Genomic DNA, 25,204 nt, shown 5'->3' with positions numbered 1-25,204 from the left:
GGTGTGAGGGGACATGAAGAAGTAAAGGCCGGAGGATGTGGTCCAGGTACCTGGAAAGTCTCTCCGTGACCGCCCCCAGGCCTGAAACAATTGGTCGGCCTGGGGGATCGGTCAGGGATTTATGGATCTTAGGAAGGCAGTACCAGACGGGTTTAACTGGAAAAGCAGGGAGAAGGTTGTTAGCTAATTCATGAGTGAGGAAGCCTTGTTCGGCTCCTCTCCTCAACAGTGATCTCAGAGCAGAGTGGTACATTGTGGTAGGATCTTTTTTAAGTAGTTTGTAAGTGGAAGTGTCAGACAGCTGTCTCACAGCTTCCATTTTATATTTCTCTGTGGATAGGATCACCACTGATCCTCCTTTATCCGCTTTGCGAATAGTGAGGTCGGGACGTTTTCTCAACCACCGCAAAGCATTACTCTCTACCGGGGATAAGTTGGGAGCTGACATGGGGTAGAGTAGGGCCTTAATTTCATTATCGATTTGTTTTTCAAATTGGTCAATGCATGAGCCTGCTTGTGTCGGGAAAGGCGTAATGGACCTACAAGGCCTGAACTTAGTGTCCTCAGTTACCGGTACATCAACCAGTGCTGATTCTACCAAAAGTTCGTTCAGAGCTGTAATTTCTCCAAGTTGAGTTTCTTTCAATGAGCCTGTAGGGCTAAACCCTAAAGTTCCTACAGAAGTTAGATCAACTTTTTCAGAACTTCTCAATAATAGAGTATCTTCTGTATTCATTTTCCCGAAGTGATGCTGCATATTGAGTTTCCTCACTCCTTTATAGAGGTCGACCTTGAAACGGGAATAGTCAAATTATTGTGTCAAGGAGAAACTTAGGCCCTTATTAACCACTTCCTGACCGCCCACTACACAGGGGCGGCGGGGAAGTGGAGCCCTGCAGGACGGCCTCACCCACAGAGGCGGCAGTCCATTTAAGGGCATGGGCGGAGCGATCGCGTCATCCGTGACGCGATCCTCCACCCGGGATCGAAGCACGGGCATTTTGTCTCCGCTCGCCGGCCACTTAGCAGAGCCGGCGAGCGGAGGAATCCGCAGGATCAGCCAATCCCTGAGTATAAGGCACTTTGTTAGGTAAACAAAGTGCCTTATACGTGCTTCCTCCTCGCCTCGTGGTCTCATTGTTCCAGAGACCACCAGCGAGGAGGAAGCACTTGTAAGTCTCACTGCACGCAGCTTGATTTTGCCCACAGCCTCCCTGATCACCCACCCCAGGCCTCATACCCCCCCTGATCACCCCAGCAGACCCCTGCCCAGCACCCTTGCACCCCTGCAAAACCCCCACCCCCCCCACCTGCCACTAACTAGCGACGCTGCCCCTTAGTTTAGGTCCCTAACTGCCTCCTAGTCACCCCTGATCCCCCCTCCCTACCTTTAGATCACCCCCACACCCCATCCCAGACTACCCCCCTGTATACTGTATACATTTGTATACAGCTACATTACCCTCTGATCCCCCTCTGATCCCCCTCTGATCACCTGTCTATCACCTGTCCATCAGCCCTCAGCACCCCCACCCATCAGAGCAGACCCTAACTGCCCCGCGGGGGTAACCGATCACCTGCCCAGGCCCTCGATTGCCCTCGTACCCCCCTTCTGATTACATCCCCTGCTGTTTGTTTACATCTGTCCTCCCCAGCAATCACTAACTGATCTTTGATCAGTAACCCCCTGTGTCTGCCTCTCATCAGATCAGGACTCAGTCTGCCCCGTGCAGGCTCCTGATCAACTCCCCATCCCCTCAAATCGCCCTCAGACCCCCCCCCCTAATCACCGTCCAAGTGCATTGTATTTGACTGTGCTGCGCTTGTATTCGATTGTGCTGCGCTTGTATTCAATTGTGGTGTAATTGTATTTGATTGTCCCGTGATCGGCTTCGATTGCCCCGTGATTGTTTGATTGCCTGAGACCCCACTTCCCGCCACACCCAACCCCACCCTCCCCCCCACCACACCCAACCCCACCCCCCCCACCCCCCCCACCACCACCTCCAACCACCACCTTCCGAGTGCATCAGATTTGCTTGTGCTGTGATTGGAGTCGATTGTGCTGTAATTGTATTTGATTGTCCCGTGATCGACTTCGATTGCCCCGTGATTGTTTGATTGCCTGAGACCCCACTTCCCGCCACACCCAATCCCACCCTCCCCCATCACCTTCCGAGTGCATCAGATTTGATTGGGCTGTGATTGGAGTCGATTGTGCTGTAATTGTATTTGATTGTCCCGTGATCGGCTTCGATTGCCCCGTGATTGTTTGATTGCCTGAGACCCCACTTCCCGCCACACCCAACCCCGCCCTCCCCCCCACCACACCCAACCCCACCCCCCCACCCCCCACCACCTCCAACCACCACCTTCCGAGTGCATCAGATTTGCTTGTGCTGTGATTGGAGTCGATTGTGCTGTAATTGTATTTGATTGTCCCGTGATCGGCTTCGATTGCCCCGTGATTGTTTGATTGCCTGAGACCCCACTTCCCGCCACACCCAATCCCACCCTCCCCCCATCACCTTCCGAGTGCATCAGATCTGCTTGTGCTGTGATTGGAGTCGATTGTGCTGTAATTGGATTTGATTGTCCCGTGATTGTTTGATTGCCTCTGAGACCCCACTTCCCACCAACCCCAATACCTCTCAAATACTCCCTTTTTGCTAGGTAGGTGCTCTTTTTTTCTGGGTAGTCTCGGAGGAAAACCCCATAAATTTAGCAATCCAAAATGGCAAGAAGGGGGCTTTCCGATGACGAGGTATACAGGTACATGGACCAGTCGGATGAGTTCTTTTGGGAAGAATCATCCGTCGAATCTTCCGGGTCCGATTTTGAACCTGTAGAAAGCAGTGGTTCCCTGACCGATACTGATGACGAGGCTATGGTCCCGGCTAGAGCCAGGCGTACCAGACCCCAAGTCGTTAGACCGCAGGTGGCGCAGGATCCGCCTCAAGGGCAGCAGGGTGGTGCTAGCGCTGTTGATAGTTTTCTTGGTGAGGCAGGCACCAGCAGCGCAGCATCTCCTGGACTTAGTGCCAGTGCTTCCGTAGACCCTGACGAAGTGGTGAGCGTCAGCATGGAAGTTGAAACTGGTACGGTGGCAAGTGCAGTAGTACCCCCGTCGCAGCCACCAACAAGAAGACGGGCCCGTAGTACCCATAGACTCCCAGAGGTGCTGGCACAACCAGATTGGCAATCCCCTGATTCCGCCGCACCCGTAGTGCCCCCTTTCACCGCCCAGTCTGGAGTCCAGGTGGCGACAGCTCATCTAGGAACGGCCCTAGACTTTTTGCAGCTGTTCATCACCCAGGTTCTCTTGGACTTAATTGTGGTTGAGACCAACCGTAAAGCCACACAATTCATCACCGAGCACCCGGAGAGCATGTATGCCCAGCCTTTCGGGTGGAAACCAGTCCAAGTTTCCGACATTAAAATCTTTTTGGCCCTTATCCTTCACTTGGGACTAATGAAACAGAATGTACTGCGGTCGTATTGGTCTACGAACCCAGTAAATCATGTTCCCTTGTACCCTGCTGCCATGTCCAGGACACGATTTGAGTCCATCCTGCGCTTCCTGCACTTCAACGACGACAAAACCTGTCATGAAAAGGGCCACCCTGCTTATGACCGGCTCCACAAAATTCGGCCCCTCATAGACCACCTGTCATCAACATTTGCAGATGCTTATATCCCTGAACAGAACATCTGCGTAGACGAGTCCCTCTTACGCTTTACCGGGCGCCTTGGCATCAAACAGTACATCCCAAGCAAGCGCGCCCGGTATGGGGTGAAACTGTATAAGCTCTGTGAAAGGGCCACAGGCTATACATGTCATTTTAGGGTCTATGAGGGAAAAGACTCAAAATTGGAGCCGGTCGGATGCCCTGACTACCTGGGGAGCAGTGGAAAGGTTGTGTGGGACTTGGTGTCACCCTTGTTCCAGAAGGGGTACCATCTTTTTGTGGACAATTATTACACAAGTGTGGCCCTCTTTCAGCACTTAAAGTTAGAAGGAATCCGATGCTGTGGCACTGCGCGGCCTAGTCGCCAGGGCTTCCCCCAACGGCTCGTTACCACCAGACTTTTACGGGGGCAGAGGGTCGCCTTGCGTACTGAAGACCTGCTTGCGGTGAAATGGAGGGACAAGAGGGACGTTTACTTTCTGTCCACCATTCACACAGACACGACAGTCCAAATTCAACGGGCAACTGCGGTCATTGAAAAGCCCCTTGTCGTCCACGAATATAATGTCAACATGGAGAGGGGTGGACTTCAATGACCAGAGGTTAGCGCCCTATTTAGTTACCCGGAAAACAAGACGCTGGTATAAGAAAGTGTCTTTTTATCTGATTCAATTGGCAGTTTACAACAGCTTTGTTCTCTACAGTAAGGCTGGGAGAACTGGATCTTTCCTCCAATTTCAGGAAGAGATCATTATGGACATCCTGTATCCAGGAGGTGCCAGGCCCCCCCCCCCCAGATGCAACTAGCCGACTGCATGGAAGGCATTACGCCTATCAGCTTCCGTGTGCCCCAGGTCAACGCATCCGAAGAAAACGTTGCCGTGTCTGCAGCAGGGCTGGAACAAGGAGTGACACCGTTTATTATTGTCCCCGCTGTCCTGACCAGCCTGGTCTATGCGTAGGGCCGTGTTTTGAGAGGTACCACGAGCAGGTACACTATTAGAACCTAGGGAACTCCAGACACAGGAGTAGGCACACACTCAGTGGTCTTTCGCACATTGTCGCAGGGAGAGGAGAGGTAAGCTTGAAGACCAAACGGGTAAGCATAAAAATGGGAAGAAGGATCGGTTTCCATGCTTGATATTGCTGATCTGTCCTGGGTTGGCGATATAAGACGGCATGTTTGAATTTCCCTTGAGTGTGGACACCCCCGGTTTATATGTGATTTGGGCCTATGATGATGCTTTAATGCCACACAGAGTCATCTCTATTGGCAGGCATATTGCTGTATCCTACAGGCATAATGCTGTATACTAAAGTTCTGAGGCCCAGTCACATAAGTTGGTGGCTCACCCTGAGTGCAGGGTGGCACGGGGTGTCTCTCTCCTGAGGTTATCACTGCCATTGATGTGGAGGAAGATCTGCCATTGATGTGGAGCAAGGTATGTTTGCCGTTCATTTTTCCTTTCAGCCCAGAGTGCATTACTTGTATACCCAATATAAGGAGTATAGCAGAAACTCCTAATACTGGCCATACATGTAATGATTGCAGAGACCCTAAAATGCCAGGACAGACTCCACAAATGACCCCATTTTGGAAAGAGGACACCCTAAAGTATTATGTGAGGTGCACGGTGAGTTCATAAAAGATTTTAGTTTTTGTCACAAGTTAGCAGAATTTTTTTTTTTATTTTTTTTTAACAAAGTGTCATTTTCCGTTAACTTGTGACAAAAAATAAAATTTTCAATGACCTCACCATTCCCCTCATGGAATACCTTGTTGTGTATTCTTTCCAAAATGGAGTCATTTGTGGGGTTTGTTAACTGTCCTGGCAAGTGGGCGGGGTGCTAAATTTTGAGCACCCCTGTAAAGCCTAAAGGTACTCATTGGACTCTGGACCCCTTAGCGCAGTTAGGGTGCAAAAAGGTGCCACACATGTGGTATCGCCGTACTCGGGAGAAGTAGTACAATGTGTTTTGGGGTGTATTTTTACACATACCCATGCTGGGTGGGAGAAATATCTCTGTAAATGGACAATTGTGTGTAAAAAAATCAAAAGATTGTCATTTGCAGAGGTATTTCTCCCACCCAGCATGGGTATGTGTAAAAATACACCCCAAAACACATTGTACTACTTCTCCCGAGTACGGCAATACCACATGTGTGGCACTTTTTTGCACCCTAACTGCGCTAAAGGGCCCAAAGTCCAATGAGCACCTTTAGGCTTTCACAGGTCATTTTGCGGAATTTGATTTCCAGACTACTCCTCACGGTTTAGGGCCCCTAAAATGCCAGGGCAGTATAGGAACCCCACAAATGACCCCATTTTAGAAAGAAGACACCCCAAGGTATTCCGTTAGGAGTATGGTGAGTTCATAGAAGATTTTATTTTTTGTCAAAAGTTAGCGGAAAATTGATTTGTATTGTTTTTTTCACAAAGTGTCATTTTCCGCTAACTTGTGACAAAAAATAAAATCTTCTATGAACTCACCATACTCCTAACGGAATACCTTGGGGTGTCTTCTTTCTAAAATGGGGTCATTTGTGGGGTTCCTATACTGCCCTGGCATTTTAGGGGCCCTAAACCGTGAGGAGTAGTCTGGAAATCAAATTCCGCAAAATGACCTGTGAAAGCCTAAAGGTGCTCATTGGACTTTGGGCCCTTTAGCGCAGTTAGGGTGCAAAAAAGTGCCACACATGTGGTATTGCCGTACTCGGGAGAAGTAGTACAATGTGTTTTGGGGTGTATTTTTACACATACCCATGCTGGGTGGGAGAAATACCTCTGCAAATGACAATCTTTTGATTTTTTTACACACAATTGTCCATTTACAGAGATATTTCTCCCACCCAGCATGGGTATGTGTAAAAATACACCCCAAAACACATTGTACTACTTCTCCCGAGTACGGCGATACCACATGTGTGGCACTTTTTTGCACCCTAACTGCGCTAAAGGGCCCAAAGTCCAATGAGTACCTTTAGGATTTCACAGGTCATTTTGCGGAATTTGATTTCCAGACTCCTCCTCACGGTTTAGGGCCCCTAAAATGCCAGGGCAGTATAGGAACCCCACAAATGACCCCATTTTAGAAAGAAGACACCCCAAGGTATTCCGTTAGGAGTATGGTGAGTTCATAGAAGATTTTATTTTTTGTCAAAAGTTAGCGGAAAATTGATTTGTATTGTTTTTTTCACAAAGTGTCATTTTCCGCTAACTTGTGACAAAAAATAAAATCTTCTATGAACTCACCATACTCCTAACGGAATACCTTGGGGTGTCTTCTTTCTAAAATGGGGTCATTTGTGGGGTTCCTATACTGCCCTGGCATTTTAGGGGCCCTAAACCGTGAGGAGTAGTCTGGAAATCAAATTCCGCAAAATGACCTGTGAAAGCCTAAAGGTGCTCATTGGACTTTGGGCCCTTTAGCGCAGTTAGGGTGCAAAAAAGTGCCACACATGTGGTATTGCCGTACTCGGGAGAAGTAGTACAATGTGTTTTGGGGTGTATTTTTACACATACCCATGCTGGGTGGGAGAAATACCTCTGCAAATGACAATCTTTTGATTTTTTTACACACAATTGTCCATTTACAGAGATATTTCTCCCACCCAGCATGGGTATGTGTAAAAATACACCCCAAAACACATTGTACTACTTCTCCCGAGTACGGCGATACCACATGTGTGGCACTTTTTTGCACCCTAACTGCGCTAAAGGGCCCAAAGTCCAATGAGTACCTTTAGGATTTCACAGGTCATTTTGCGGAATTTGATTTCCAGACTCCTCACGGTTTAGGGCCCCTAAAATGCCAGGGCAGTATAGGAACCCCACAAATGACCCCATTTTAGAAAGAAGACACCCCAAGGTATTCCGTTAGGAGTATGGTGAGTTCATAGAAGATTTTATTTTTTGTCAAAAGTTAGCGGAAAATTGATTTGTATTGTTTTTTTCACAAAGTGTCATTTTCCGCTAACTTGTGACAAAAAATAAAATCTTCTATGAACTCACCATACTCCTAACGGAATACCTTGGGGTGTCTTCTTTCTAAAATGGGGTCATTTGTGGGGTTCCTATACTGCCCTGGCATTTTAGGGGCCCTAAACCGTGAGGAGTAGTCTGGAAATCAAATTCCGCAAAATGACCTGTGAAATCCTAAAGGTACTCATTGGACTTTGGGCCCTTTAGCGCAGTTAGGGTGTAAAAAAGTGCCACACATGTGGTATCGCCGTACTCAGGAGAAGTAGTACAATGTGTTTTGGGGTGTATTTTTACACATACCCATGCTGGGTGGGAGAAATAACTCTGTAAATGGACAATTGTGTGTAAAAAAAATTAACAAATTGTCATTTACAGAGATATTTCTCCCACCCAGCATGGGTATGTGTAAAAATACACCCCAAAACACATTATACTACTTCTCCTGAGTACGGCGATACCACATATGTGGCACTTTTTTGCAGCCTAACTGCGCTAAGGGGTCCAAAGTCCAATGAGCACCTTTAGGCTTTACAGGGGTGCTTACAATTTAGCACCCCCCAAAATGTCAGGACAGTAAACACACCCCACAAATGACCCCATTTTGGAAAGTAGACCCTTCAAGGTATTCAGAGAGGGGCATGGTGAGTCCGTGGCAGATTTCATTTTTTTTTGGTGCAAGTTAGAAGAAATGGAAACTTTTTTTTTTTTTTTTTTCGTGTCACAAAGTGTCATTTTCCGCTTACTTGTGACAAAAATTAATATCTTCTATGAACTCACTATGCCTCTCAGTGAATACTTTGGGATGTCTTCTTTCTAAAATGGGGTAATTTGGGGGGTATTTATACTATCCTGGATTTCTAGCCCCTCATGAAACCTGACAGGGGGTCAGAAAAGTCAGAGATGCTTGAAAATGGGAAAATTCACTTTTTGCACCATAGTTTGTAAACGCTATAACTTTTACCCAAACCAATAAATATACGCTGAATGGGTTTTTTTTAATCAAAAACATGTTTGTCCACATTTTTCGCGCTGCATGTATACAGAAATTTTACTTTATTTGAAAACTGTCAGCACAGAAAGTTAAAAAAATCATTTTTTTGCCAAAATTCATGTCTTTTTTGCTGAATATAATAAAAAGTAAAAATCGCAGGAGCAATTAAATAGCACCAAAAGAAAGCTGTATTAGTGACAAGAAAAGGAGCCAAAATTCATTTAGGTGGTAGGTTGTATGACCGAGCAATAAACCGTGAAAGCTGCAGTGGTCTGAATGGAAAAAAAGTGGCCGGTCCTTAAGGGGTAGAAAGCCCTAGGTCCTCAAGTGGTTAAGGAGGCTCTCGACTCCATCAGGTAGATCAACTGTTGTCAAATTGATTACATTAGTTTTGATGTTGGAAGGCATTTCGATTAGTGGATCGTTTTCCTCTTCTTGCCCCTGCCTCTTGGTTTGTCTTCCCAGGTGACTCTTTTGTCTCTTTCTCCCTCTTCCTCGTCTGGTGCGCCGCCTAAACCTGAAGGGTTAGTTGGAGGCTGCTTCTTGGGGGTATGTTTGGGGCGCGGTTTAGGTACGTCCTCTCCGCTGGATTCAGAGTCTGTGGTCCAATATCCCCTAGGTTTTTTAGGAGTATTGGGTTTACCTCTAGGGCCAGGGCCAAGAGGCTGCGCCCATGAAAAGACTCTCCCAAATTTATTATCTTCTTTGTCACGGAGAAGTTTGTGCAATTTCCGTGCTTTGATATTATCTTGTACTGTTGCCAATTTTTTATCAATTTTGTCAATTGAATCTTTGAATTGCTTCTCGGTCACCAGTTTCTTGAATTCCGCTTTATTCTCTGCGATTGCACTTGTCAACAGATCTAATTCGACTTTGCTTCTATTTAATACAATATCTTGTAGGCGGGCTGAATGCTCCAAAAATTCTTGCTTCCAAGTCTCAACGAATTTCGGGTCCTGCCTGTATTCAGAAGGTTCCTGGTACCTCCTAAAACCCCTGGCCACCAATTGCTCTCCCTTATATCTCTCCAACGTGGTGACCGTCCAAAAACGCCCACCTCTCTCTCACATAGCCTCCTCAGATTTTGTTCCAGCACCTTGGCACCCACTGTGTTGTTCGAACCGCTTGACCCACCAGAGTTGGTGAAAAAACTGGTAAGATCAGACCTCCCAGCTGTTACGTGGTCACCGTGGACCGAAGCTGACTGATCAGCAATGTCCAAATCTTCGAGAGGGCTGTCCTCTTCAGTATTGGACATATCCGGTGCTCACGCCAAAAGGCAAAAGTCAATGCAAAAATTGAGGGAGAGTTGGCGGGCACTCGGGGTAGGTAGGTAATAAACACCCAGAACACTATGTGCTCAGGACAAATACAGAGCAGCAGGTTCAACAAAAAAGTAGCATGGAGAAGATCCGGCACTATAGTGTTTAATAATAGCAACAATTTGTAGACAGTGGCATAAGACGAGTGGTCATGATGAACATAGCAGAGCATAACATCCAAGCATAATAGCAAACAATGACGATAGTGCCAAAAATGTCTAACTTGGTACCTGGGTGTGGGTGGGAGGTAGCGGTGGTGGGTGCCAGAGGGTGCACGGCCCGACGACCGTTTCGCGTGGCTTACGCCAAGCTTTCTCTAAGGTGCAGGTGCAACAAATGCTGGAGGAGCGGCAGGGCATATGAAGCGTGTTGGAGGTACACTTCCGGTCCGCCGCAGTTGGATCCGCCCCTTCTGGAACTGCTAGCCAGAATTGGCCAATCCCCAGCTGAGTCTCGTGGGACGCATGAAGTGACGCATGCGCAGTCGCGTGTACGCGTCAAGATGACGTCCGCTCACGCTGGTTTGCTCATAAGCGTCACTGGTGGGGGCGGGAACTATTTCGCATGGACAGTCGCGTGCACGCGTCAAAGTGACGTACGTGCACGCTAACTAATCCCAACCCACATCAGCCTCTTCGGCACACGGAGCTGCTATGACGCGCTCAAATCACGTGCCAAAAAAGAACCATAGCAACCTCGGTGTTGCCAAAACAGATGGGGACACCGAGGGGAGGCAGCTAGTGGTAGATGCACTCCAAATGGATAGGTGGACCATTTCCACCAAGGACTGAAACACAATGTGTCAATGCTGAGCTGCAGGGTAAAGCAGAGCCAGGGAGGGGAAGAGGAGGATAACAAGTGATACCCAAAAAGAGACTGGAAGGTGGTGGGGTGTGAGTGGGGAATAAAAAGAATGAAGAAGGGAAAAAGAGGGAAGGGGTACTTGGGTACACCAAGGAGAGGAGAGGCTGCAGATCGCAGAACGGCCACCAAGTGGAGAGGAACAGACAATCCCTGAAGCGGCTCATCCTCCTAAATGAAACAAATTTATTGGTTTATTTATTTTAATTTAATATAATTCCACTAAAAACCATCACTTAATGTTGGTAAAAGGAATATGACCCCTGTACATTCTCCCTAGGCCGCTTCTTGTTGCCCTTACAATCCTTTAGCGGCTTCTTTACCCTCTATTTTTTATCTATATTCCTTTTACCAACATCAAGTGATGGTTTTTAGTGGAATTATATTAAATTAAAATAAATAAACTAATAAATTTGTTTCATTAAGGAGGATGAGCCGCTTCAGGGATTGTCTGTTCCTCTCCACTTGGTGGCCGTTCTGCGATCTGCAGCCTCTCCTCTCCTTGGTGTACCCAAGTACCCCTTCCCTCTTTTTCCCTTCTTCATTCTTTTTATTCCCCACTCACACCCCACCACCTTCCAGTCTCTTTTTGGGTATCACTTGTTATCCTCCTCTTCCCCTCCCTGGCTCTGCTTTACCCTGCAGCTCAGCATTGACGCATTGTGTTTCAGTCCTTGGTGGAAATGGTCCACCTATCCATTTGGAGTGCATCTACCACTAGCTGCCTCCCCTCGGTGTCCCCATCTGTTTTGGCAACACCGAGGTTGCTATGGTTCTTTTTTGGCACGTGATTTGAGCGCGTCATAGCAGCTCCGTGTGCCGAAGAGGCTGATGTGGGTTGGGATTAGTTAGCGTGCACGTACGTCACTTTGACGCGTGCACGCGACTGTCCATGCGAAATAGTTCCCGCCCCCACCAGTGACGCTTATGAGCAAACCAGCGTGAGCGGACGTCATCTTGACGCGTACACGCGACTGCGCATGCGTCACTTCATGCGTCCCACGAGACTCAGCTGGGGATTGGCCAATTCTGGCTAGCAGTTCCAGAAGGGGCGGATCCAACTGCGGCGGACCGGAAGTGTACCTCCAACACGCTTCATATGCCCCGCCGCTCCTCCAGCATTTGTTGCACCTGCACCTTAGAGAAAGCTTGGCGTAAGCCACGCGAAACGGTCATCGGGCCGTGCACCCTCTGGCACCCACCACCGCTACCTCCCACCCACACCCAGGTACCAAGTTAGACATTTTTGCCACTATCGTCATTGTTTGCTATTATGCTTGGATGTTATGCTCTGCTATGTTCATCATGACCACTCGTCTTATGCCACTGTCTACAAATTGTTGCTATTATTAAACACTATAGTGCCGGATCTTCTCCATGCTACTTTTTTGTTGAACCTGCTGCTCTGTATTTGTCCTGAGCACATAGTGTTCTGGGTGTTTATTACCTACCTACCCCGAGTGCCCGCCAACTCTCCCTCAATTAGAGCAATTGTGCAGAGAGTAGAAAGCTTTTCTCTCTGCGCCCTTAGTTGTCAGTCTCTCCGGACAGGAAAAAGAAGCTTCTTCCCCCACAGGGCCCCCTGCGGCTTCTGGGCCACCCTGCGGCTGCACCTCTTGCAGGGTATATTGTTACGCCCCTGCTTCTTTCTATGTCCCATGTTCCTCTGCAGTTTGCACATTCTCTCCACAGTCACCTCCTCTTGTCTCTCTCTCTCTCTGAGTCCTGTTCTTATTTCTTGTCTCTCTGCAGACTTTCGTTGTCTTTGCACAGTCCTTGGTCATTCATGTCTTGCACTCTCTCCACAGTACATCTTTCTCCTTCTTTACCTTGTTCCGTAGTTCTCTCGTCTAGCTCTTTCTTCTTTCCCTGCTCTTTCTGCACTATAGTCTCTGAACAGTCTTCCCTTCTTTCATACTCCTTTCTTCTTGACCTCTTTGTATTGTCCTCTTTTCTGGCCCTCTTCTTACAGTCCTCTCTTCTTCTCCTCTCTCCACAGTGAAGCCTGGCAAATGTCCCTCTATGCGACCAATGTGTATGCCTCTTCATGCAAACACGTGTGTGAGTGACGGCGAATGCCCCGGGAAATTGAAGTGCTGCAATATATGTGGGAAGCCGTGCTCCGAGCCTCAACCAGGTAACCCTGAGAAGATAGAAGACACGGGAAAATGTGAATTGTGAAGGAACCAAATTATCCATCAAGGAATGAGAGTCAGTCACATAACAGAAACCCTGCGAAGGGCGCCATTCACAGCACTGGTTATCCAGTGAGCAGCCACATACCAATGCCTCAGGCATCCCTCTGGCTGAGCAATTCAGCTTTGGAGTAAGGATGGCTGAACATAGTGGATCAAACAAAGGGGTCCTTAGCTGTAATTCTCTCACTGTTCTGGGACAATTAATACTTATGGAACCCATTCATTGTCCTTTGACTTAGAGAATCATACTGTGCGGGCAAAGCTAGTCCACCAGGATTGCTCTCCTTACACCTTTCCTGTCCTGGGGTCGCCAAGACATCAGGACAGAAAAGGTGTAAGATTGAACTACACATAGACAATGTGTGTAGGAATAAATACAACATATGGTCATTACAGAAACTAATTTAGGTAAATAGTAGGTGGCATATTAGAAACTATAATTATTGGTTGGTTGCTAGTCTGGTGTAGCTTAGTCTGTCAGTCCCTGTCCCCCTCCGTGTGCTGCTCTTCATATGCAGCATATTTATCAACTGATGAAGAAAATCCACCTCCCACTAGATCCTGCGGCATGCTGGGACTTCCCGGAAGTGGCACCAGATGTCACATCTGTGTTGCTTCTCTGCTAGTCTCATGTGACGTATAACCATGTGGTAAAAATACAGGATATTACATGATGGGTGATTCCCTAAACTTGAGGATGATTCCCTAAACTTAACAATTATCCCAGTGTAATTATTAACTCACAAGTTATCTCTCCTTAACTGACTAATCATATTATTTACCTCTCCTTATCTAACATAACTCATGATTTACCTCTCCTTATCTAACATAACTCCTGATTTACCTCTCCTTATCTAACATAACTCCTGATTTACCTCTCCTTATCTAACACAACTCCTGATTTACCTCTCCTTACCTAACATAACTCATGATTTATCTCTCCTTATCCAACATAACTCATGATTTACCTCTCCTTATCCAACATAACTCATGATTTACCTCTCTTTATCTGACATCACTCACGATTTACCTCTCCTTATCTAACATAACTCCTGATTTACCTCTCCTTATCTAACATAACTCCTGATTTACCTCTCCTTATCTAACATAACTCCTGATTAACCTCTCCTTATCTAACACAACTCCTGATTTACCTCTCCTTACCTAACATAACTCATGATTTATCTCTCCTTATCCAACATAACTCCTGATTTACCTCTCCTTATCTAACATAACTCATGATTTACCTCTCCTTATCTAACATAACTCCTGATTTACCTCTCCTTATCTAACACAACTCCTGATTTACCTCTCCTTACCTAACATAACTCATGATTTATCTCTCCTTATCTAACATAACTCCTGATTTACCTCTCCTTACCTAACATAACTCATGATTTATCTCTCCTTATCCAACATAACTCATTATTTACCTCTCTTTATCTAACATCACTCACGATTTACCTCTCCTTATCTAACATAACTCCTGATTTACCTCTCCTTATCTAACATAACTCCTGATTTATCTCTCCTTATCTAACATAACTCCTGATTTACCTCGCCTTACCTAACATAACTCATGATTTACCTCTCCTTACCTAACATAACTCCTGATTTACCTCTCCTTACCTAACATAACTCATGATTTACCTCTCCTTACCTAACATAACTCCTGATTTACCTCTTTTTATCTACCAGAACTCCTGATTTACCTCTCATTACCTAAAATAACTCCCGATTAACCTCTCCTTATCTAACATAACTCATGATTTAACTCTCCTTACCTAACATAACTCCTGATTTACCTCGTTTTATCTACCAGAACTCCTGATTTACCTCTCCTTACCTAACATAACTCCTGATTAACCTCTCCTTATCTAACATAACTCATGATTTACCTCACCTTATCTAACATAACGCCTGATTTACCTCACCTTATCTAACATAACTCCTGATTTACCTCTTCTTATCTAACATAACTCATGATTTACCTCTCCTTACCTAACATAACTCCTGATTTACCTCTTCTTATCTAACATAACTCATGATTTACTTCTCCTTACCTAACATAACTCATGATTTACCTCTCCTTACCTAGCATAACTCCTGATTTACCTCTTCTTATCTAACATAATTCATGATTTACCTCTTCTTATCTAGCATAACTCCTGATTTACCTCTTCTTATCTAATATGACTCGTGATTTACCTCTCCTTATCTAACATAACTCATGATTTACCTCTGCTTACCTAACATAACTCATTATTTACCTCTTCTTATCTAATATAACTCGTGATTTACCTCTTCTTATCTAATATAACTCCTGATTTACCTCTCCTTATCTAACATAACTCCTGATTTACCTCTCCTTATCTAACATAACTCCTGATTTACCTCTCCTTATCTAACATAACTCGTGATTTACCTCTCCTTATCTAACATAACTGTGACAATGTGTAGCAACTGAGGTCCGAGTACTGGTGATCTGCAGTATCACCAGTAATACGGATACTATATCTGATTATTATGTGATCTGCAGAATCACAAATAATACTGATATAGAATAGCAAGCAACCAACTTTAATTGTATGTGTGGGAAGTGATTGGTGCACACAGTAGTACTCCGAAGGTTCCCACGCTAACATCCCAGGCAGGGGAGATCAGGTAAGGATCTAAGGAGTAACCTCACCAGTGGCAAAGGGCCCACTGGCGAGTAGGAGAGTCAGACAGAAATAGGTCGGCAACACACTGGCAGGTACAGTACAAAATCGGTAGGCAGAAGCAGAGTGAGGGACAGGCGAAAGTCGGCAACAGGATCAGATGTCTAAGGTACAAAATCAGTGAGCAGGTTCAGAGTCAGAGATCAGGCAGGGTTTGGCAACGATATCAGATAGGCGTAATACAGAATCAGAGAGCGAGAGCTTAGTCAGGAGCGAGCAGGGTTAACAATAATAGTACAACAATATCAATCCTAGTCTTAGGTGTGTAACCCTTAGTAACAACACCTGGGATCTAGTCTATGGTCTGAGCACTAGCACAGAGGTGTTCACGACAACAGACAGCGAGCTACTGACAGCTCGCTGTCTTTATGCTGGCAGAGGAGCCTAGGGGAACGCCCCCCTCAGGCGGCCAATCAGGGGAGAGATGCGCTCCCTGTGATGTCAGCTGACTCGCCTCCGGGAGGCGTAAATATCCCGACGCTGACCGCGCGCGCGCACTAGTCTCTCAGTGTGCGCGCGCGAGAGACCAGCGCGCGGCGAGGCAGAGAGGGCGGCGGGGACGGACGGAACAGCGTCCCCGCCGCTCGTTACAATAACTCATAGTTTATCTCTCCTTATCTAACATACATAACTCATGATTTACCTCTCCTTATCTAACATAACTCATGACTTACCTCTCCTTATCTAACATAACTCATGACTTACCTCTCCTTACCTAACATATCTCATAATTTACATCTTCTTATCTAACATAACTCATGATTTACCTCTCTTTATCTAACATAACTCCTGATTTACCTCTCCTTATTTAACATAACTAAAGATGTACCTCTCCTTATCTAACATAACTCATGATTTACCTCTCCTTATCCAACATAACTCCTGATTTACCTCTCCTTACCTAACATAACTCCTGATTTACCTCTCCTTATCTAACATAACTCCTGATTTACCTCTCCTTATCTAACATAACTCCTGATTTACCTCTCCTTATCCAACATAACTCCTGATTTACCTCTCCTTACCTAACATAACTCCTGATTTACCTCTTCTTATCTAACATAACTCCTGATTTACCTCTCCTTATCTAACATAACTCCTGATTTACCTCTCCTTATCTAACATAACTCATGATTTACCTCTTCTTATCTAACATAACTCCTGATTTACCTCTCCTTATCTAACATAACTCATGATTTACCTCTCCTTACCTAACATAACTCCTGATGTACCTCTCCTTATCCAACATAACACATGATTTACCTCTCCTTATCCAACATAACTCATGATTTACATCTCCTTATCTAACATAACTCCTGATTGACCTCTCCTTACCTAACATATCTCATAATTTACATCTTCTTATCTAACATAACTCATGATTTACCTCTCCTTATTTAACATAACTAATGATTTACCTCTCTTTATCTAACATAACTCCTGATTTACCTCTCCTTATTTAACATAACTAAAGATGTACCTCTCCTTATCTAACATAACTCATGATTTACCTCTCCTTATCCAACATAACTCCTGATTTACCTCTCCTTACCTAACATAACTCCTGATTTACCTCTCCTTATCTAACATAACTCATGATTTACCTCTTCTTATCTAACATAACTCATGATTTACCTCTTCTTATCTAACATAACTCATGATTTACCTCTCCTTACCTAACATAACTCCTGATGTACCTCTCCTTATCCAACATAACTCATGATTTACCTCTCCTTATCTAACATAACTCATGATTTACCTCTCCTTACCTAACATAACTCCTGATTTACCTCTCCTTATCTAACATAACTCCTGATTTACCTCTCCTTATCTAACATAACTCCTGATTTACCTCTCCTTACCTAACATAACTCCTGATGTACCTCTCCTTACCTAACATAACTACTGATTTACCTCCCCTATCCAACATAACTCATGATTTACCTCTCCTTATCCAACATAACTTATGATTTACCTCTCCTTATCTAACATAACTCATAATTTACCTCTCCTTACCTAACATAACTCCTGATTTACCTCTCCTTACCTAACATAACTCCTGATTTACCTCTCCTTATCTAACATAACTCATGATTTACCTCTCCTTACCTAACATAACTCCTGATGTACCTCTCCTTACCTAACATAACTCCTGATTTACCTCTCCTTATCTAACATAACTCATGATTTACCTCTCCTTACCTAACATAACTCCTGATGTACCTCTCCTTACCTAACATAACTCATGATTTACATCCCCTTATCTAACATAACTCATGATTTACCTCCCCTTATCTAACATAACTCATGATTTACCTCTCCTTATCCAACATAACTCATGATTTACCTCTCCTTATCCAACATAACTCATGATTTACTTCTCCTTATCTAACATAACTCATAATTTACCTCTCCTTACCTAACATAACTCCTGATTTACCTCTCCTTACCTAACATAACTCCTGATTTACCTCTCCTTACCTAACATAACTCCTGATTTACCTCTCCTTATCTAACATAACATTTATATATATGTACTGGCAATATGAGCACCCCCCACATCCATAGGTGCCCCTAGTTTTACATGGTTCACTTGTTATCGCCTCACCAGAGGTGTCGGGAACTACCGCCAGGCTTACCACTTGTTGCAGGCTTTATGAATTGACATTTGCTGACAATTTACTGACATGTGTTGTCGGTAACTGCAGCCAAGTCGGTAATTTATCTCCCTGGTCGGTAATGTCAGCTTTTCATGCGGTAACAGCCTTTATGAATTGACATTTTGCTAAGTGGTCGGTAAAGTCTGCTGTTTTCAGCATTACCGCATGAGGTAATGCTTTATGAATCGAGGCTTTAGTATTCAATGTAACTTTGGCAAAGCATTCAGAATGTCACTGATTGATACTGTTATTACGGGATCTGGGACTCAGTGTGAGACAACAAGCTCTCAATGAGGCAGCAACAGTCAGACATCAATCTTTCCCATTGCCCTGTGTCCAGTAATCAGACACCATAAGGTCACTAGCCTGTGTGTGATAAGAATCTAGGAATCTCTTCTGAGGGACAGTCTACAACTTTTTTTCCAAATGTGACTCTTTTTTTGTAATGTTGTACATGAAGTCATCAGAACTGCTGCAGTGTGAGACAGATGTTTTTTATGAACCCTAGGGAGCAGGGACAGTGTACAAATTCCAAAGTGTGTATGATTCCTTATCTGTGTAGTGGATACATGCAGTCAACATAACAATGGTATGAGAGTAGAATATGTTTTCTCTCCATGCCCTTAGTTGCTTGTCAGTCTCTCGAACTTTTTCCCCCACTGGGCCCCCTGAGGCTTCTGAGCCCCCCTGCAGAGGCATCCTTTGCAGGGTCTATTCTTACGCCCCTGCTCTCCTTATCTAACATAACTCCTGATTAATTTCTCGTTATCTAACATAACTCATGATTAGCTAACATAACTCCGGATTTACCTCTCCTTACCTAACATAACTCATACGTTATCTCCCCTTATCTAACATAACTCGTACGTTATCTCTCCTTATCTAACATAACTCATGATTTACCTCTCCTTATCTAACATAATTCATGATTTACCTGTCCTTATCTAACATAACTAGTGATTAATTTCTCGATATCTAACATAACTCATGATTAGCTAACATAACTCCGGATTTACCTCTCCTTATCTAACATAACTCATACTTTACCTCTCCTTACCTAACATAACTCCTGATTTACCTCTCCTTATCTCACATAACTCAAGCTTTATCTATCCTTATCTAACAACACATGCTTTATCTCAGTTTCAGAAAGTTTCACTATTGATGATACTACCCAGATGATCACCACAAGCTTTTGCAAATTAGCAGGAAACATAAAGGCTGCGACTGCTGGATAATTTATCTTGCCAACATTCTCCAGCCTATAAGCATGAGTGATATATATATATATACCCAGCTGGGGGTGGGCGAAAAGGACGCTGCCATAGACTTTAATGTATTATCGTTAATACGGCAAAAAAGGGTGCCGCAATAAATATTGTTATGTGTGGAGTACTGTTGCCCAAAGACTGCTGGGAATCTCCAGCCTTGCTGCAGGACTAACTGGCCACACAGAGCAGGAATCAGTGTTACTCATTTTTAACACCTGATACTCCAGTCTGCCAGTTTCTGCTAGAAACCCTGTAAAATGACTGCCTTATACGGACATGTGTAAATACAATGTTATCATCACACTGATACAACACTAGCATTAAGCCTTATAATACACAGAGCCAGACGGAAAGACGTGACGTGGAGTAATTAGACCTGTTCTATTTGTGCAGTTATAAAGCCCGGAACATGTCCAGCAGCGGAACCGGCCAGAAACTGCGGATATGATAATAGGGATCAGTGCCACAATGATGATGACTGTGGCGGGAACAAAAAGTGCTGTGCATCGTCCTGTAGCAAAGAGTGCAAAGAACCAGCCCGTAAGTGCACAGGGGGGTCATACAGTGATGCTTCCACACAGGGGTGTCATACAGTGACGCTTCCACACAGGGCGGTCATACAGTGACGCTTCCACACAGGGGGATCATACAGTGACGCTTCCACACAGGGGGATCATACAGTGACGCTTCCACACAGGGCGGTCATACAGTGACGCTTCCACACAGGTGGATCATACAGTGACGCTTCCACACAGGGGGGTCATACAGTGATGCTTCCACACAGGGCGGTCATACAGTGACGCTTCCACACAGGGGGATCATACAGTGACGCTTCCACACAGGGCGGTCATACAGTGACGCTTCCACACAGGGGGATCATACAGTGACGCTTCCACACAGGGGGGTCATACAGTGACGCTTCCACACAGGGGGGTCATACAGTGACGCTTCCACACAGGGGGGTCATACAGTGACGCTTCCACACAGGGCGGTCATACAGTGATGCTTCCACACAGGGGGGTCATACAGTGACGCTTCCACACAGGGGGATCATACAGTGACGCTTCCACACAGGGCGGTCATACAGTGACGCTTCCACACAGGGGGGTCATACAGTGACGCTTCCACACAGGGGGATCATACAGTGACGCTTCCACACAGGGCGGTCATACAGTGACGCTTCCACACAGGTGGATCATACAGTGACGCTTCCACACAGGGGGGTCATACAGTGATGCTTCCACACAGGGCGGTCATACAGTGACGCTTCCACACAGGGGGATCATACAGTGACGCTTCCACACAGGGCGGTCATACAGTGACGCTTCCACACAGGGGGATCATACAGTGACGCTTCCACACAGGGGGGTCATACAGTGACGCTTCCACACAGGGGGGTCATACAGTGACGCTTCCACACAGGGGGGTCATACACTGACGCTTCCACACAGGGCGGTCATACAGTGATGCTTCCACACAGGGGGGTCATACAGTGACGCTTCCACACAGGGCGGTCATACAGTGACGCTTCCACACAGGGGGATCATACAGTGATGCTTCCACACAGGGGGATCATACAGTGACGCTTCCACACAGGGCGGTCATACAGTGACGCTTCCACACAGGGGGATCATACAGTGACGCTTGCACACAGGGCGGTCATACAGTGACGCTTCCACACAGGGGGATCATACAGTGACGCTTCCACACAGGGGGGTCATACAGTGATGCTTCCACACAGGGGTGTCATACACTGACGCTTCCACACGGAGGGGTGGATGGGGTCATACACTGACGCTTCCACACAGGGCGGTCATACAGTGACGCTTCCACACAGGGGGATCATACAGTGACGCTTCCACACAGGGCGGTCATACAGTGACGCTTCCACACAGGGGGATCATACAGTGATGCTTCCACACAGGGGGATCATACAGTGACGCTTCCACACAGGGCGGTCATACAGTGACGCTTCCACACAGGGGGATCATACAGTGACGCTTCCACACAGGGGGGTCATACAGAGATGCTTTCACACAGGGGGGTCATACACTGACGCTTCCACACAGGGCGGTCATACAGTGACGCTTCCACACAGGGGGATCATACAGTGACGCTTCCACACAGGGGGATCATACAGTGACGCTTCCACACAGGGCAGTCATACAGTGACGCTTCCATACAGGGGGATCATACAGTGACGCTTCCACACAGGGGGGTCATACAGTGATGCTTCCACACAGGGGGGTCATACAGTGATGCTTCCACACAGGGGGATCATACAGTGACGCTTCCACACAGGGGGGTCATACACTGACGCTTCCACACAGGGTGGTCATACAGTGACGCTTCCACACAGGGGGATCATACAGTGACGCTTCCACACAGGGGGATCATACAGTGACGCTTCCACACAGGGGGATCATACAGTGACGCTTCCACACAGGGGGGTCATACACTGACGCTTCCACAAAGGGCGGTCATACAGTGACGCTTCCACACAGGGGGATCATACAGTGACGCTTCCACACAGGGCGGTCATACAGTGACGCTTCCACACAGGGGGATCATACAGTGACGCTTCCACACAGGGGGGTCATACAGTGATGCTTCCACATAGGGGGATCATACAGTGACGCTTCCACACAGGGGGATCATACAGTGACGCTTCCACACAGGGCGGTCATACAGTGACGCTTCCACACCGGGGGATCATACAGTGACGCTTCCACACAGGGGGGTCATACAGTGATGCTTCCACACAGGGGGATCATACAGTGATGCTTCCACACAGGGGGGTCATACACTGACGCTTCCACACAGGGCGGTCATACAGTGACGCTTCCACACAGGGGGATCATACAGTGACGCTTCCACACAGGGGGATCATACAGTGACGCTTCCACACAGGGCGGTCATACAGTGATGCTTCCACACAGGGGGATCATACAGTGACGCTTCCACACAGGGGGGTCATACACTGACGCTTCCACACGGAGGGGTGGATGGGGTCATACACTGACGCTTCCACACAGGGGGGTCATACAGTGACGCTTCCATATAGGGGGGTCATAGAGTGACAATTCTTCACAGGAGGGTCATACACTGATGCTTCCACACAGGGGGGTCATACAGTGACACTTCCTCACAGGGGGGTTTCTTCCACACAGGGGGGTCATACAGTGACGCTTCCACACAGGGGGTTCATACACTGACGCTTCCACATGGAGGGGTCATACAGTGACGCTTCCATATAGGGGGGTCATAGAGTGACAATTCTTCAAGGAGGGTCATACACTGACGCTTCCACACAGGGGGGTCATACAGTGACGCTTCCACATGGAGGGGTGGATGGGGTCATACACTGACGCTTCCACAAAGGGGGGTCATACAGTGACGCTTCCATATAGGGGGGTCATAGAGTGACAATTCTTCACAGGAGGGTCATACACTGATGCTTCCACACAGAGGGGTCATACACTGACGCTTCCACACAGGGAGGTCATACAGTGACACTTCCTCACAGGGGGGTTTCTTCCACACAGGGGGGTCATACAGTGACGCTTCCACACAGGGGGGGTCATACACTGACGCTTCCACACGGAGGGGTCATACAGTGACGCTTCCATATAGGGGGGTCATAGAGTGACAATTCTTCAAGGAGGGTCATACACTGACGCTTCCACACAGGGGGGGGTCATACACTGACGCTTCCACACGGAGGGGTCATACAGTGACGCTTCCATATAGGGGGGTCATAGAGTGACAATTCTTCAAGGAGGGTCATACACTGACGCTTCCACACAGGGGGGTCATACAGTGACGCTTCCTCACAGGGGGGTTTCTTCCACACAGGGGGGTCATACACTGACGCTTCCACACAGGGGGGTCATACAGTGACGCTTCCTCACAGGGGGGTCATACACTGATGCTTCCACACAGGGAGGTCATACAGTAACACTTCCTCACAGGGGGGTTTCTTCCACACAGGGGGATCATACAGTGACGCTTCCATATAGGGGGGTCATAGAGTGACAATTCTTTAAGGAGGGTCATACAGTGACGCTTCCACACAGGGAGGTCATACAGTGACGCTTCCTCACAGGGGGGTTGCTTCCACACAGGGGGGTCATACAGTGACGCTGTGTGCGGATGTGTGCACAGTGTGTGCATAGTGTGTGTGGGTGTGTGTGTGTGTACAGTGTGTGTGTGTGTATGTGTGTGTGTGTGTGTGTGTATGTGTATGTGTGCACAGTGTCGGCGTGTGTGTGTGTGTGTGTGTGTGTGTGTGTATGAATGTGTGTTTGCGCAGTGTGTGTGTGTGCAGTGTGTGTGTGTGTGTGTGCGTGTGTGGATGTGTACAGTGTGTGTGTACAGAGTGTGTGTGCACAGTGTGTGTGTGTGTGTACAGTTTGTGTGTGTACTGTGTGTGTGTGTGTGTGTGTGTGTGTGTGTGTATACAGTGTGTGTGTGTGTGTGTGTGTGTGTGCACAGTGTCGGTGTGTGTACAGTGTGTGTATGTGTGTGTGTGTGTGTGTGTGTGTGTGTGTGCGCACAGTGTGTGTGTGTGTGTGTGGATGTGTACAGTGTGTGTGTGTGTGTGTGTGTGTGTGTGTGTGTGTGTGTGTGTGTGTGTGTGTGTGTGTGTGTACAGTGTGTGTGTGCGCACAGTGTGTGTGTGTGCAGTGTGTGTGCGCACAGTGTGTGTGTGTGTGTGTGCAGTGTGTGTGTGCGCACAGTGTGTGTGTGCGCAGTGTGTGTGCGCACAGTGTGTGTGTGTGTGTGTGTATGTGTACAGTGTGTGTGTACAGAGTGTGTGTGTGTATATGTGTGTGTGGATGTGTGCACAGTGTTGGTGTGTGTGTGGATGTGTGTGTGTGTGTGTGTGTGTGTGCGCACAGTGTGTGTGTGTGTGTGTACAGTGTGTGTGTGTGTGTGTGTGTGTGTGTGTGTATGTGTACAGTGTGTGTGTACAGAGTGTGTGTGTGTATATGTGTGTGTGGATGTGTGCACAGTGTTGGTGTGTTTGTGGATGTGTGTGTGCGCACAGTGTGTGTGTGTGTGTGTGTGTGTGTGTGTGTGTGTGTGTGTGTGTGCGCACAGTGTGTGTGTGTGTGTGCGCGTTTGTGTACAGTGTGTGTGTGTGTGTGTGTGTGTGTGCGCGTTTGTGTACAGTGTGTGTGTGTGTACAGAGTGTGTGTGCACAGTGTGTGTGTGTATATGTGTGTGTGGATGTGCACAGTGTCGGTGTGTATGTGGATGTGTGCACAGTGTGTCAGTGTGTATATGTGTGTGTGGATGTGCGCAGTGTCGGTGTGTATGTGGATGTGTGCACAGTGTGTGTGTGTATATGTGTGTGTGGATGTGTGCACAGTGTCGGTGTGTATGTGGATGTGTGCACAGTGTGTGTGTGTATATGTGTGTGTGGATGTGCACAGTGTCGGTGTGTATGTGGATGTGTGCACAGTGTGTGTGTGTATATGTGTGTGTGGATGTGCACAGTGTCGGT

At 46.7% G+C, this 25,204-nt stretch overlaps 1 protein-coding gene across 2 annotated transcripts in view; it reads left to right on the top strand.

Moving 5' to 3' along the window:
• The window catches only part of LOC137571118 (uncharacterized), a 209,164-nt gene that overhangs the window by 72,411 nt on the left and 111,549 nt on the right, over positions 1–25,204 (top strand). The window contains exons 7-8 of one of the 2 annotated variants that reach the window (XM_068279824.1): positions 12,846–12,983; positions 20,089–20,235. In XM_068279824.1, coding sequence (XP_068135925.1) covers positions 12,846–12,983; positions 20,089–20,235 — 285 coding nt within the window. The remainder of the gene's footprint in view (positions 1–12,845; positions 12,984–20,088; positions 20,236–25,204) is intronic. The other variant, XM_068279826.1, reaches the window with a different exon arrangement.

This window comes from Hyperolius riggenbachi, chromosome 4 (assembly GCF_040937935.1).
Source record: "Hyperolius riggenbachi isolate aHypRig1 chromosome 4, aHypRig1.pri, whole genome shotgun sequence".
NCBI lineage: Eukaryota > Metazoa > Chordata > Amphibia > Anura > Hyperoliidae > Hyperolius > Hyperolius riggenbachi.
This window is presented reverse-complemented; position numbering and strand designations above follow the sequence as displayed.